At 23.3% G+C, this 17295-nt stretch overlaps 2 protein-coding genes across 2 annotated transcripts; one reads left to right on the top strand and one right to left on the bottom strand.

The window, feature by feature from the left end:
* Positions 1-1968: 1968 nt before the first annotated feature.
* Cox17 (Cytochrome c oxidase copper chaperone COX17) lies at positions 1969-3255 on the top strand. The gene is made up of 3 exons (XM_011497207.1): positions 1969-2141; positions 2717-2934; positions 3118-3255. The coding sequence occupies exons 2-3, from the start codon at positions 2831-2833 to the stop codon at positions 3200-3202; spliced, it is 189 nt and encodes a 62-aa protein (XP_011495509.1). The 5' UTR covers positions 1969-2141; positions 2717-2830; the 3' UTR covers positions 3203-3255.
* Positions 3256-4363: 1108 nt separating this feature from the next.
* Positions 4364-13793, bottom strand: LOC105360325 (zinc finger with UFM1-specific peptidase domain protein). Its single transcript, XM_011497219.1, has 9 exons — positions 13717-13793; positions 11197-11411; positions 9322-9644; positions 8468-8771; positions 6987-7414; positions 5763-6180; positions 5498-5625; positions 5213-5436; positions 4364-4951 (listed from the first exon to the last, which is right to left on the bottom strand). Exons 2-9 carry the CDS (start codon positions 11409-11411, stop codon positions 4907-4909), a joined length of 2085 nt encoding a protein of 694 aa, XP_011495521.1. The 5' UTR covers positions 13717-13793; the 3' UTR covers positions 4364-4906.
* Positions 13794-17295: the final 3502 nt, after the last annotated feature.

Here is a 17295-nt window from a genome sequence, read left to right on the forward strand (position 1 = left end):
AAACTATAAACATATATTTCATTCAAAAATTATATTCGCGTATTATATAAAGAAATCAAAGAACTAACTAAAAAACAAAAAGAAAACTTTTTCTCGAATAAGAATCCTATATGTAACAATGCATTTTTTTAATTTGTATCGGAACAATTTTTTAACAAAACTTATAAAGCATTTTTAAATAAAACGGTAACGTAATCCAGTCTGATATAATTATTTCTCGAATGTTTTATTAAAAATGTAATAATTTATTGAGGAATTTAAAACAATATTATGAATATTGCAAAAATATTATATTTTTACTGCGTTTTACATAAGTTGTTAAAATATTTTCTAACATTATTAAAAATATATACATTAAACGTTTAAATAACGAAAAAAAATTTACAAATTAAATGAAAAATATTAATATTAAATGAGTGGAATAAAATAATGATTTTTTTGTAAGTTTCAGAATTCGTTTTTCCATTAATATTGTAATATTTTTTACATAATATTGGAAAGATATTGTTCCGAGATTATTAGTATTATGCTTCTAATAAATTGATTGAATTTATTATTAAATGTTTTCATAAATATTAATAATAAATTAACATTTTTAATAACAAAATAATTAAGTTATAAAATTTTTAATTTTTATTGATTTATAGATATGAAATATGATATATCAGATTTAATTATGAGTAAATCTTCTATTATAAATTTAGCATAAATATACATTATTAGTTCTAAACACGTATGAATTTTATTTATATAACATTCAATTTATTTAAGAATAAAAATATAGATTATATTTGTTTATAAATACAGAATAGAAAAGTTGAAAATAATTGATATTATGAATACGTTAAAAACAATTTTAATGAATGAAGTATGTACACATTACGATACCTATATAAACAATTGAATTATTTCAGACACTCAATAATAGAAAACTTCGTTTTCAATATTTTAAGATTTAAATTTAATTTTTATACTTTTCCATTTTTAGAATTATTTTACGTTTATATGTTAAGCAAATATAAATCATGAAATAGACTGTAAATTTTACAAATTTAAAGAAATACTTATAACATAAGCCATAAAAATAAAATACGTTAAAAATAAAAAATATAACGTTTGAAAAATGATAAACTATGTATAATTGCAACGCTTTCAAATATTTGCTACATATTTGTATTATATTAAATTTTTTATTTATCTACATATGATAAAAATAACAAAAGACAGGTTAGTGACAAATTCAACAACCATTAAATAGATCTAACTAATTATTGTGCCAATTAGTAGATAGTTTTAAATTAAAATTTTTTATTGTGATTTAAATCAATAATAATATAAAAATATAAGTCACAATGAGCTAAATTCAAAATTTTTCATAATCAACCAAGTGCTCGATTAAATTGAGACAATGCGTTAGAACTGCGCCAAAATGTACAAATTTGAATTGTCTAATTCATAAAAGAGCTTATTTAGTTATATTAATTATAATTTGTACAACTAAATGATATGTCAAACTCATAACTTATAACAATACTTATCCATATAAATCTTTATTATTTTTAATTTCTTTGGTTTTATTTTTGAAAATTTTTGCTTTTCTGTTTCGCATCGCTCGAATGAATTGATGAACAGAATGTCAAAATCAAGTATAGTACTCATTACGAAACTGCTTAAATGAAATACAATCATTTATAGAAAGTATATATTTTGAGAAAAATTGTTACTAATTTAGTAAACAATAATAAAGAACAAGTAGATTGCATTACTTTGTACCTGGAGCTTTATAGTTGAAATGCTAAATAAAATTGTAAAATCGAGATAAATTGTAATTATGCGATAAATTTAATACTATATTAGTTTTTTCCGGAATATGATATATTTAAAATTTTTAATGCTACGTGTACACACACATGCGCGCGCGCGCGCGCACACACACACACACACACACACACACACAAAATTTTATTATACTTACGACGTTCAGAATGACTCGCAAGTAAACGATTTTGAACGAGTCTATTTTAGTAGCTTATTATTTAATCAGAATAAAAAGAAGTTCATATTGCATAAGATATATGATAAAAGTAAACGTGAATATATAAAAATCAAGCAGTGTGCTCGATCTGTAAACGCAGCAGTTGGTATGAAAAATCAAATAAAAGATTATAAATGTTAGATAATTGTATGTATGAATGTTTTTATTCCGTTCCCTTTCATATTATATTTTGTTTTGTATATTTAATATATATATTAATTATATAAATTATTTAATACATTGTAGTCTTTGTAATAATAATTATTGATTAATTTCTTTTATTAATTATAATTAATATTTTCCTTTTCAATAATTTTTTTTAACTATATTAAAACTCCATTTTATATATTTTTAACATTCTTCATTAAAATTTCAGTGCAAATTAATATTTTTTATTTCTATATTTTTCAAATCATTAAAAACAGTTTTTAAAGATATATTTAATAACATATAATTATAAAACTTTATATAATTTTATTAATAGAAACTTTTTATATTATTGATTAATAAAATAATATAATAATTTCATTTTTATAAATAATATATTTTAAATTTTGAAGTTCAGTTTGTGCAATGTTCGATTATTACAATAGTTGAATCATAATATATATCATATTCCTTTATAAAGAAAATAATTAATTATAATGAATATTACAACTGAATATTTTCAAAATTATATAGCATTTATGAATGTAAAATATTTACTTGCCTCGGGCTTGCGCATTTTGAAGTTCGGTGAATGCTACATAATCCATCATTATTATTTAATAAGTCATACAAACAGTTCTAAATAAAATGGGAAGTAAAATGACAAAAGTAGAAGCTACAACAGATGCAGAGAAGAAACCTTTGAAACCTTGTTGTGCTTGTCCAGAAACCAAAAAAGTTAGAGATGAATGGTATGTAGTTCTAATAATTTTAGGTTATGTTAAAATTGTTATTTTGAAAAGAATATAAAATAATATCAACATTTAGAATTTATAATTATATGAATATAAATCGTTGAAAGATATAAAATATATTTATCTTTAAATTTCATAATTCTATAGATTGATGTCTATAATAATTGTTTTTTATTGCAGCATTATTACTAAAGGTGAAGTTGAGTGTGGGCATCTTATCGAAGCACATAAAGCATGTATGCGATACTTAGGATTTAATATTTAACAAACTGAATTCGACTAGACTTATGGTGATCCATTCGAAGTATTAGTAAAAATCAATTTTATTATTTTAAGTTAAACTCCACTATATAATGTAAATAAATAATTTATAAATTTATTGACTTTCATTTTATTTCCTTTTAATTACTTTTTTATTCATATATTATATCATTTTTTAAATGACAACAATATATATCGGATAAGTTTATTATATCCTGAAAATATTTAATATGTTATAATATAAATAAGTATTGGATATAAAATAACTAGAAGAAACAAACATTTATAACAGTTTAATGTTTATTAAATTTTATTAATTATTGTGAAAAAAATGGTGCATCCTTATTATAAGAATGTAATACTGTTTTAGGTTTTCTAACAAAGCATATATTTTAATTCAGCAAATAATTTATTGGAATGCGTAATATAATAATTCTAAAATTTCTCAAGTATTGACATAAAATATTCCCTTATACCAAAATCATGTGATAACAAGTTCTTTATACATAACCGTGCATAATAAATTTTCCAACTATGAAATATAATAATATTAAATTTTATTGTATTAAATCTTTAATATCTTGTTTAATTAAACTAAAATACAATATTACATTAAAATATTAGATCATAATATTGTTTTTAGTCATAAACATGGAAAATATTGATTAATAAATTTTAGTAATTACAATTTATTGGATAAAAAGTCAAAAAATTTTCTTACGAATTGAATAGAGTTAATTAATAATCAAATAGAATAATTATTCACAATTTGTATAGACTTATAAGCTAGGATATTTTTAGTCTTTTATAAATTTAATAATTAAATATGTGAATTTTTTAAATAGTATGAAAGTAGTTGTATTTTATGAATTCCTAATGGGTTATAGAGTATAATGAAATATGTAAGAATCTTTTTGCATTAGGTTTAGAAATGTGAGGCACCACCTTAATAAGTAAAAAATTTAAATAGCAAATAATATATTTGTTTATGCTACATTACATATTCCTATTAAATTGACTATACTGATTAGAAATTCAGTGGTTGACTAGGATCACGTGTACTTAAATTCATTGATAAATATGTGTACATTAGAAACTAATTGCATCATTACAATTATACATTTTATTCGTATTTCTAACCTTAGTGCAGAAAGATTTAATCAATGAAATGACATGATTTTATCAATTTGTACAATAAGGATTGAACAGAATTATCTAGATTAAGATATGAGCTTCAGGAGTACAATCGCTTTAAGCGAAAGTACTGAAAAGCTAAAGAATTTAAGAGGGACTAAATGTCAACAGAAAATTTCATTTTCAAGCCTAAGTTTATTTATTTTACATTTAGTCTTAAGCTGACATATTTTAAGTCCCTCCAAAATTCACATTTATCACGATTATGCTTAAAGAATAAATTCGATAAATTCGTCGTCTTAAAATTAAAATATCAATAGTATAGCACTAGCATAGCAGGTTAACTTTAACATTGTTACCCTCTATTGTTACTGAATTGTATTTACTTCTTTTGAATAAATGAAGAAGTGTGACTTGTGATGTTAGAATAACATTAATTTATCACTTTTGAAGAGCAAAATTCTGTTAATGAAAATTATTTTCTTCACACAACTTTCAAGACTGTAGAAATGGTTAAGCTAAAATCAAAATATTTTCTTCTCCAAAAACATCTTAACTTCCATATTATTAAATCTCATCTATCATCTGGAATTCTTAAAGAATGTAATACTTTACTTTGCTGTAAAAGAAATGTGATATTACAAATTAATATTCAACACATTATATGATTAGAAAATATAAAAATTAAAGGTCATTATAAGCTTTAATTAAAGAATTAATTTTAAAGAAATGTATAATAAAAAATATTTCCAAAGATTTAATATAAATTTAATACTTAACATAATAAAATAAAATAATTATTAGCTTTATATAAATTTATCAAATTATTTTTAATATATTAAATAAATTATATAATATAAATTAATTGCAAATTTCTTACTTGATATTGCAATTCGGTTTCCATCATACCTATTACAGCAACTACTTGATATTGCCGTGCTTTCATTGCAACAGTAGATATTCTTACAAGTCTCATTGCTCCTGGCACACTACTTGTAATATTAAACTGAGCCATTTGAAATGGACTATGGCTTGGATCAAGTACTAACATAATTATAGAACCATCTCTAAGTTGTTCTACTCCCATAATGGTTCTACTGTGACCTGTATTAAAAAAAAAACTTATTCCTTATTATCTTGAACTATGTAAAAATAAAAATAATACCTTGATGTTGAAGATACAGAGGAGGTTTAAAATCATCATTTCGTTGAAAATATTGTAAAACCCATTTAAACATCTGAGGATGACCACCATCTGGATTTGTTGGCCTATGAAAATCTACCAATTGACATCTGAAACGTAATTTATATATTATGCAGGCTAAAATACATTTTTTAAATATTAATAATTTTAAGAGAGCAAAGAATAAACTAACATGAAACGTAAAAATAATGTATATTTTTAATTTAAGCTAATTCAACAGATGTACCTGATTCTTAAGCTTGACAAAAGTGTTACAACTTCAGTAGCTCCTATCCATTTTCTAGTATTAGCTAACTTAGCTCCCAACTGTTCAGCACCCTGGATATCAAATCCTTGTGTCCAAGCCCACTCGATCATCTTTTGAAGCCTTGAAATTGAGGGCATCGAACTTCGTTGAGGATTTTCATGAGAACTGTTATTACTAACACCAGAACTCCATGCCTTATATACTAGCTCATTATATCCTGTATGTTGAAGTAATGATGATATCATCATTTGCATATTTCTATAACCACAGCCCCATCCTTTATCTCCATAAGTTACTGCATAATGATCTACTGTTGAACACATCCAAGTATTCACGACATTGCTGCATGCTTGGCTGGCTGCTCTTACCTTGGGCACAAGCCCTGAAAGTTGTTTGACTGCTTAGCCAAATTTAGGTTTATTTATTAATATCAAGTATAAATACCATAAGAATTGTTAGAATAAAAAGATTATTAAACTAATAATTTAGAATATATAGTGTATTTTATCTAAAATGTATAAAATATATAATACAAGAAATATTTATAACTAAAAATTAACTCATAAAAATGTACTTAATTTATATTGTTATATATAAAATTTAAATATCCAATTTTACATTTCAAACATAATAAAAAGGCAATGTAAGTGTAAAAAAATATTAATAATTTAGATAAAACAAATATTCACTTTAGAAACTCATACATTTCCGATCCAATGTCACCCATCCATCGCATTCAGAGACTTATGGGGATTGCGTATCACTAAACTTATAAAAAAAAGTTTATTCTAACAATTTATATTATAAATAAAAATATAAATATAAAATTATAATTATAAAATTATTACATTCTTTTTGTTATTGTACATAATTAAGACAATGAAAAATAAAAAAATATTTAAATGTATATTTCTTATGACTCAAACATTAAAAATGATTTATCGAATACTAGTCAAACTAAAGTAGTTTTTTGCTTTCAAAAAATTTCATTTTCATTTTTTACTTTAAGCTTCAAAAATAAATAAATAAAAACTATGTATTTGTTATAGAAACAAAAGTTGACTTCTATGAAATATATATATACACACATTTATGCATGTTTAATAATTTTTATATTGTAATTTAATTTATAAAAAAAAAACCAACAACTTCTCTAATGAAGCAAAATTTAATGACACTTTAACTTTCAAGTATAAAAATTACCTCGAGTACAAGAACTACCATCGTCGATACCGCTATTCTCAGCAACTCTTAGTTCAATCTGCTTTTCATAATAATCCGCTACAGACATTTCACCAGCATACACAGCCCGCTGCATATTTGTCACACTCTGCTCTCTAAAGTTACCCTGATTATCCATACCATACTGCGCTTGGAGTAATGCGAATTCACGCTGTTCCCTCAACCTTCTGACTTCCTTCTCACGTCTTTCCATGTCGCGTGCAAGAAGTCTATCCGTTGAAAATTCTGGTGTAACTGGTGAAGGAGTTTCTTTTTTTGTAAAGTGCTCTTCAATATGAGCAGTGAGTTCGTCATTGTTCTTAAACAAAGTGCTCTGGCAAACTGGACACGAAGGAGTCTTTTCACCGCTAGTTGCTACATCAGAGTAAGGAGATGTTGCTTTTGCTGGACTAATAAGAATTAATTGGATTAATTATTTTATAAAAATTTATTAATCTGCGAATACTTTCTTTTTAATATTTACATAATAGTTTTGTAAATTATTGTATTTTGTGAAACATAAACTAAATTGGAATAACAATTTTATTTAAAAATATAAGAGAACAATTTTTATAATCATTAACGAGAGATCGATTACATACAGATAGAAGTAACAATATTTGTAATTGTATTTTAATGTAAATATTGACATCAACAATTAAAATGATTATTTAAAGGATTCTGTTTTCTCAGTCAAGATTACAAGTTTTATTTAGACGGAAAAATCGGGTCGAAATATGCAAATAACGTACTCGAATTAATGCAAACAAACTATACAACGGGTATGGCCAAACTTTCAATTTATTTAAATTTTTTATATTTATTTTATAAACTAAATTACTTTCCAATAGTAGCAATGTTTACAAATATAAATACGCTCTTTTTAATAAATGGAAACAACGAGATTGTTACATAAAAGTTTGTGATTAGTGATTTTTATTTATTAATAATCAGTGATTATTAATAATAATAAAGTCCATGAGACTAGTAATTTTGTGATATTTTAGATCTGAATGTTAGTTGAGTGTTATAGAAAATAATGACTCAAAGTAAAAAGTGCGACTCCCTGTGTGTGACCTGATTTGATATATTTTGGCATAGAATTTTACATTGTGAAGCTTAACTGTTAATTTTGCATACAATCGGCACTAAATCAGAACTCAGGTCATCAAAAGCATGACACAAACATAGTTACTAGTTACTTAGATCGATGCTCTTAGTTTTACATAATAAGAAGAAAATGCTATGCTTCGAACCTATAAATAGCACACAATTTCACACACAGCCTCTTATATATATATATAACGTTAAATATTTATATTCATAGATTCATAATGCTATTTTCCGCATATTTTTCAATAAATTAATATAAATTTAATTAAAAAAAAAAAATATATATATATATAAATAATTGTGTATGCCTAATAATTATAATGCAATATAATAAAAATTCTATGCAATACCTTAATATGTCCTTATGTTCAATGTTTACATGTAATTCCAAATCCGATGCATTAGGAAACAATATAATACAAAATGGACAATTGAACTTGCTGTCACGGGCTGAAATAGATTCTGAAGGAAAAGATGGTGAAGTTAAATCAAAGTGTTGGCGATTTATATGCTCTTGTAATCTCAATGGACAATCTGAACTATAAGGACACATTGGACATTCTTGTATTGGAAGCTTAGGAGTTGCATGTGAACGCAATTGAAGATTTAAACTGGAACGCAAAGGTGAACCATGTCCAGCTGTACTTTCTGGAACTAAAAACATTTAAATTATTGAATTATTATTCAGTCATTTTTATTTTTTTACATTTAAGTTATATATATATATCATTTATTGAATTAAATATATTTAAAAACTCATAAAATTCATTGCACTTTGATAATTGAGAACTGTTTTTAAAATAAGAATTTAAAGAGAGTAAGATATTAATACAATATGACAATCTATTATTTTATTGTTACTAAAAGTGTACTTAATATTGACCAAAAATTATTTTCATTCTTATTTCTATTTCAAAAATTGATATTTTTATAACAATGTGTTAGACTTTTAAGCAAAACATGTGTCTGGGTGTGTGTATGTGCAAATATCTACAAACTTTTTAATATTTAAAAATATAAAAAAGTTTCAATTTTATAATAAGTACTCTTCATTCTTTAAAATTGGTACTTATAAGTAACTGTACAAGTTATTTTAACTAATATAAAATAAATCTTATACTTACGATTTTAAAAACTTAACCTTTTTCTAAAATGAAAAATAAAGAATCGTTTATATAATTAATAACGTAATAAAATAATTTACCATTATTTCCATGATTTGTATTATTGTTGTTGTTGTTAACTGAAGAAATGCTAGTCAATGATGCCATCGATGATACCGAATTTTCCTTTTCAGTTGTAACTGATCTCGATATAATCGACGTCGATTGGGAGGTTGTTGAACTTAAGGGTATAGTCCATCCGTTTTGTAGGTAAGGCGAGCAAAGCGACGATGAAAAAGTGTTAGATGAAGTGCCATGACACATGGATGACTCGTCACCGACACATTTACAACGATGGTGATCCTGATGATCGAGAATACCATCCTCGTCAATAAAAGCCATCATGTTATTTTCTTCAGGTGTACTATAAAGATGGAAATAATTCGTCTTATCTGCACTTTATTGAAATTTCAAAATAAATATATACTTATTTGAATTTGTAAATTTCTCGAAGCATTATAGATTTTGTCGTAAATATTATTTTCGAAAGATTATTTGTCATAATTTTTAAAAAATACGCAAAATTATTATGATCATACTAATTAAATAATAAATAAATGTTAATTCGTAAAAATTTAAGTTGGCCGATATTATATAGATTTTAATGTAATGAACTAGCAATTTTCCACCTTTCCTACTTTACTAAGAGATTTTGTGGAAGAGGACTTTTCACAATCATAATTTTATTAATAATTTTAAGTTTTTTTTTATATTAATTATACATTAATTAATCTGTAAAATATAATAGAAGTAAGTTATTTTTTAAATAAATAAATGTACATAAAAATCAAAATTAATTTAATTTAATTCATCTATAATTATTACAATTAATATCATTTTAGATAAATACATCTATTAAAAACGTCTTTAATATCTGTAACATTTGCAGTTAATATTGAAATATAAAATAACATAACTTATTTTATTTATATAAAATTATATATTAATTATTAAATTATATTTGTATAAATTTAATTGTTAATTAATAAATTATATTTTAATAAATTTAAAAATTAATTTTTAAACAAATAAAATCTTTTTATTTATACTAAAATACTAAAATGTATACTAAAAAATTAATAAATGTTAATAAATAATATTATATTAAAGCCTGACAGAAAACTAATGAATAAATATAAATACCACTATAGGTAATGTCTCGAAAAATTATAAAGAATTATCGCATATATATTGATTATAATTTTTAATAGAAATAGTAGAAAACTGATTTATAAGTTATGCTTAAGAACCAATTGATAAAATAAAAATATTATCCACTGCGAAAATGATTACTTTGCTGATGAATGATTTTTTATGTTTTACTTGAAACGGTATTTATCGTGTTTATAAATATTTATACGCGTTTATAATTATTCATAAATTTCAAGTTTAAATCAAGTTATTCAACTTGGTTAACGATAAAGTATTATTTAAATTATTAATTAATTAAAATTTTGTTTATTCACAATAAATAAATACTTTAATATGTTTTACAATAATATTTATTTTAAAGACTTACTTATTTTTATTATATATCTAATTTAATGCACAATAAAAATTAAATTATGTTTGAATATTTAAAAATAAATAATATTTTGTGTATTTAAATATTATTCTGGCATTTCATAAGCAGTATACATTTGAAAGGTATTACTTTATACTGAAAATATGTTACTGTTTAAATACTGCTTCATAATATTTGCAATATATTATACAACAATTTGTCAAAATATTATGTAATTTTATGAAATATAAAATAAGTTATATTATTAAATAAATATATAGTTTCGTATAATCAACATTCGTTTACGGACATCCTTATTAAATATTATATGTAAAATATGTTCACGGCCTGTCTCGAGCACATCGAATGATCAAAAAAAGAAAACGCTGATGTATAATTTTGTTGTGCTCACCTAGGTGTTAAATAATCCAGGTGTGCACTGTTTACATGTAACAACATTTCTGCTGGGGAAATTTCACCAAGATTGCAGAATGGACAATTAGCCGCACCCTTAAGATGATAGAGAGCCATATGCGAGCGCATCTCCTCATCATTGAAATCCTCACGACCGCATATCTCGCAAGTATAGTTCATTTCTGGTGTTTTATTAGTTGCCATATTGAACATCTTAAATTAAATTATTTTATATTTATTATTTATTATTATTGATTATTTCAAATCATGAGAAAATTGAACATAATACAAGAATTATAGGTTCATCATTTACTGTTTATATTTACAAATTCTTTAGCAGAATTATTATTATAACATTCTACGAAATTCATGTTAATTAACTGTTAATAAAATTAGCTAAAATATTAATTTAATATATAATTAATAAATGATTCATTATCCATCGCTACCGATCCGTAAAAAAAGCTTAACGCAAAATAATATTTCGTTAAAATATGCATTTACATGTCAATGGTCACTACTCCTTTACCACTAGAAAGGGTTCATAACCTTAAATTTGACTCGGCCTGATCTAAAATACACCTGTGCACACTTCATACACTGTAACAATAAGAATAAACTTATATTTACGAGAATAAAAAAATTAATATAATGTTATTGGCTTTAATAAGCAAATAAAACAATAATTACTTACATCTACATATTAATAAGTAATATAATGAATTTATATATGTATTTAGTTATTACTAAATAATAAAATGTAATCAATTTAAAACCAAAAATTTTATAATTAATGTTATATAAGTAAAAAATTTTATTTACTTTCATGTAGCTATCTTCAATTACTGGATACCATTATAAATATCAATATATATAAGTGAAAAAAATAATATTACTAATTTTGCAACAATTATTAAAACAATCTTTTGAGTAAAAACATATCTTCTGTATCTCTCCCTCTCACTCTCTTTTTCTCACTCACTCACTCTCTCTCTCTCTCTCTCTCTCTCTCTCTGAGTCTTTCTCACAGATGCAATTTCTAAATCGTAGTAGAAGATATTTATTTAATACATCATCCTCTAAAAAAAATTTATGCAAGGCTTTTCTAGTCTATTCTATTATTCTATTATTCTATCTTTTCTATTTATTATAAAATAATAAATACGCAAAAGCCATGCAACATAATCAATCACTTATTATCTCCCATGAATATCCTATTGTCATTTGCGATATTTACTCCTATGCACCGATAATTCTTTGGAAGCCACTCGTAAGTGTGTATTAATCAATCTCCAAAACGATAATAGCATTATTGTTGCCATGACATCAATCATTTCTTTATATTATTATTCCGATTAGACACTTTTTTTTTAATTAGTTTTTTTTAACATGTATGAAATACTTATTGTTTAATTCGTAACATAATTTGATGGATATAAAAAATTTATAAATTAAGTAGAAAATTAAAAACAATCTAGTTTTTTTCATATATTGTATGAAGCCTGTTAGATCTTAATTACAACTATTATCAATTATTATAAAAAAATGTCGTTAAATATATGTTTTATACTTTTTCAATATATTTACAATAAATATCAATAAATATAGAGAATAAATTAAAACAATATAAAACTTATTTAAATATTATGCAATTAAAAATATTTATACAATAATATAAATTACGCTATTACTATGCTATTTATACTAAAATATTATATAATCAATATATATATATATATATATATATATATATATATAGAGAGAGAGAGAGAGAGAGAGAGAGAAAGAGAGAGAGAGACTATTGAATGTTATATGTTGAAAAATCAAAAACGCTGAATTAAAGTTATCAATAGATTTCAGAAATTACATATTTAAAATTAATCCACATTGATTAAATAATACTAAAATATCACTACAAGTATTTAATTATTAATTAAAAAAATTAAATTTGTACATTAAAGATTTAACTTTTAAGGTTAGAATAAATCAGTAAGATAAGTAGAAATTTCATTATAAGTCGTTTTTTCATTCAATGTACATACATTTTTAATTACATTGTAAAAATATTTATAAAAGTAGAATAATTTTGTTTAAAAATGGTTAGTTTAAAAAATTATTAGTAATTATTCATTTTAGAGTAACAACCATTTACTATGTTTATTTTCTTTCTTAAATTTATGGGGTTATAATTATACTTTACGTAATTAAAATTAAAATTTATTAAATTCGTGAATAGCTATTGCTTGTATTAAAAAATACTAATATAAATTGTACTAACAAATTTTTATTTTACTAATAAAGAAAATTATGTGTATAGTTGTTCATTTTAATCAAATATTCAATAAATATATTGATACATTGTCGTTCAAAAAATTATTCTAATTCAAATAAATATTCAAAAATATTACTATTAATCCCGTTAACCCATAATTCAGTAACTTATAGAAATGAAAACATTTAACAATGTATTTTTACATTCTTGATACAGAAATTTGTTGCTCCAGCATTAAACTCTCACCCCTTGAAATCAAGCCGCATCCATCCCCTTCTTTGCCTACAGCAAAGCTGCAAGCGCGTGCGCTCCTACACACGAATATTGACTCGCCTGTGCATGAAGAAACACTTGAATTTTCTCTTTTTATATGAGAGCCTGGTAAATAATACCCTCATGTAATTGAGTCAAGTGAAGAAGAGACCACGTAGAGTATAATAGAGTTGGCTTGACAATCTTGAAAAAAAAAACTTCTGAAATGAGCCCGTTTAATTCCTCACACCTACCTATGAATAGGAACACTCGAGAATCGATTTAAATAGACTAAATAATGGTTCAACTCATAAAATATTGACTATGAATATTACTGAACAAATATTATTTGATCCATTTACCTCGACCACGAGAGGTATCGAACAAAAGAACTTACAATACACCATTAACAACAATAACGACGCGGATGCCACCACGAGACTAGTGCACGCACCCTGTGCTCGTGGTTAAGACGTGGTGCGGCAAGAGGTAATCGAAGACAGTGAGGGTAGGGGAACGGCAAAAAGCGGCTACGGTGATAGCCAAACGCGCGCATGTTTGTATAGGCAGTGACCTCACCATGTGTTTGATATTAAATATGGGACTGTTTTTGGATCCTTTTTTTATAAATGATTCATTACTGGAGAGCTTTTTTCTTAAAGAGCTTCGTGTAAATATTATTTGTTGAGATACAATCAATAACAACCTCGTGAAAGCTATTTACGTATGAAGATGAAACATATATTTATGCGATGGCAAACAAAATATTTAAACAGATTAACATAATCTATATTCCTATAATGCCAAAATTAATAGATAAAATATAAATTTAACTTTTATATCTATAAGAGTTTCTTGAAATCATGTTAAAAGAAATGTTAAAATCTATTATCTAATATTCGAAAAGTATTAAAAATTAAGTTTAAAAAATTATGGATATAATTGCATGTTAAATATTTTGTTAAATTGCAAATTTTTAATCTTTTTTTAAAATGGCTGATAGAATCCGATATTTAAAGCTCAAAATTTTTAATTATAGCATTAATTTAAGAAGCGATTTTTAAGCAAAAATATAATTCAATCAATTTCTAATTCTGACTTTTATCTAATAAAGTATACATAATAGGTCATCAAATATTAAATTGCTAAGTAAAAATTTAAATAAGAACTCATTAAATCAGATGAAATGTTCATAAAAATCCGATATAATTTATCATGTAAAATATATAAAAATATATTCTTTAAATGCATGATGATTTTATAACACTTATGCAAATACTTATTTTAGTACTATAAATAATGAAATATATATATATATATCTAAACATACATACATAATCAGCTCGTATTTATTAATAAATATACATTACTATTTATATTCCATAAGTATAGACTTCTTTATTTCTTGAAAATATTATAAAACCGTTTAAAATATATAAGTTATATAGTTCTTAAAGTTAGTATAATGTTACTTATAAATCATAATTCTAATTTAATTATATATTTAATTATTTATCTTATTAAAAATCTATTTTATTATGATGCTTTTTTAAATTAAAAAATAATTAATGTTATTATTGTCTATTTTCTCATAAATGATATTGCATTTGTAAAAGTAATAGAAAGATAGATGGCTTCGGAATATTTTGTAAATAGGAACTATGGGTTATTATTGAAATTTTAATTCAAGAAACGAATGAAAAATTCATGCGTAAAATGCGTTCGTCTCTAATTTCATATGTATTTCCGACTCTATATATATGAATGAGCATGTATAAAACTTGCATATCTGATTCTTATAAAAAATAATTACTAAATAATATTAACGTATATTTACTCCGTGTGTAGATGGCATTGTTACGTATACAAAATATTTTATTTATTTAAAAAATAAACTTGTTTAATTTTTTTTATTTGTATTTTTTATCTGAAAATTTATATGTTAATAACTTTCCACATTTTTTAATACACATTTTCACTTGCCTTCTAGTTACAAAATTTTTCATTGCTCCAATATAAAAACAGCCTTCAAACGATCGGTAAGTATATAAGCAGTAGAAAGCTATAATTTTACTTATAATCATTTTAAAAATAACTGCTTATTAATTTTTATTACATTTACGTTACAATTACATGTACAATTAATTCCCTCATTAAGGTAACATTAAAATTATATTACATTAATAATAAAATCTAACATTTAAATTTTCTAATTGAAAACAATGTTTTTGTGGAACATAATAAAAAATTGTAGCGTATAAAATAAACTTGTAAGACTTTTGTTATTCGTTGTAAAAAAATTAATAAATTATAAATATTTTATGTATAAACTTGTAATATTGAAACAAATTATTTTTCTGAAAAGCAGTATATTTCTGCCAGAGGAAAAAATATAAATTTAAGAATAATAAAAATATGAATGTATGTTTAGATTTTAATGTTATACACAATAAAAATAAAATTATCTAGTATTTTTTCTTTAATATTAATTTATATTTTGTATTGTTAATATATAATGTATACAATTGTTATTTACATTTGTAAAAATATAAATAAGAAATTATTTTTCCATATACATTTTAATTTAGTGATTCATATATAGAATATTTTATATATTTATGAAATTAATATCTAGATTTTCAGTATAAAAAAATATTCTTAACAATATTACAAAATACTGTAAATTATACATTTTAACTTATTATTTACAATTATTGAAAATAATTAAGAAATAAATCCATTATACTTATCCAATAAAATATATTCCTTTCAGTTATGAAAATATATAATGAAATTCTAAAAAGTTCTATAAAAATTTGATGTTTTTATTTCTTACCGGCTCACGAAAATAATACAAATATTTTTTTTTTTAATTATGAATATAAAAAAAAATTAAATAACAAATAATTGCGTTATATAGTCAGGTATGTTATATAAATTTTATTAAAAATAGTTAAATTGTATTAATTTAGTATTATAACTTTGTGCATTTATTATATTTATAAACTTCGAAATCATACTAAAACCTAACATAAAAAAAAAAATTTGTACTTACCCTTAAAAGCTGATTACTTTCATGAAAACTCACAATACAGATTAAAATGTAGATAATAAAATCTGAGTGGACAGATAATAATGACACTCTATTAGATATTTCTTCTGTAATTTTTGTATTAAGGCAAATAAATATATTACCAACAGTGTCACTAGAACAGCCGAAGATCTCCGACTGTTTTTGTAGAAAGAAATTACCGGAAAATTGCCGATCCAGCTGCAACTGTTATGTGATGAAAATTTCTTTGCAGATATACGCAAAACTAAATAGACTGATATCCTCTATGATCTATTACTATATTGGCTATGATTACGCAATTAGAATCACTGTGTATTGACACAATGTTATTTTATTTTACAGCTAAGAGACTCGATCTATTTTTGAAACTTTAAATACCCGGTAATTGGAATGCGTTAATATTTATGAAATCTGTAATTTTTAGGATATATTGTTAAATCTTTTTCATGTTCTTGTAATCCAGATTAATTGCGTGAATAAATCATTAAGATTGCTATTTT

This window comes from Ceratosolen solmsi, unplaced genomic scaffold (genome assembly GCF_000503995.2).
Source record: "Ceratosolen solmsi marchali unplaced genomic scaffold, CerSol_1.0 scaffold10, whole genome shotgun sequence".
In the NCBI taxonomy this organism is placed as follows: Eukaryota; Metazoa; Arthropoda; class Insecta; order Hymenoptera; family Agaonidae; genus Ceratosolen; species Ceratosolen solmsi.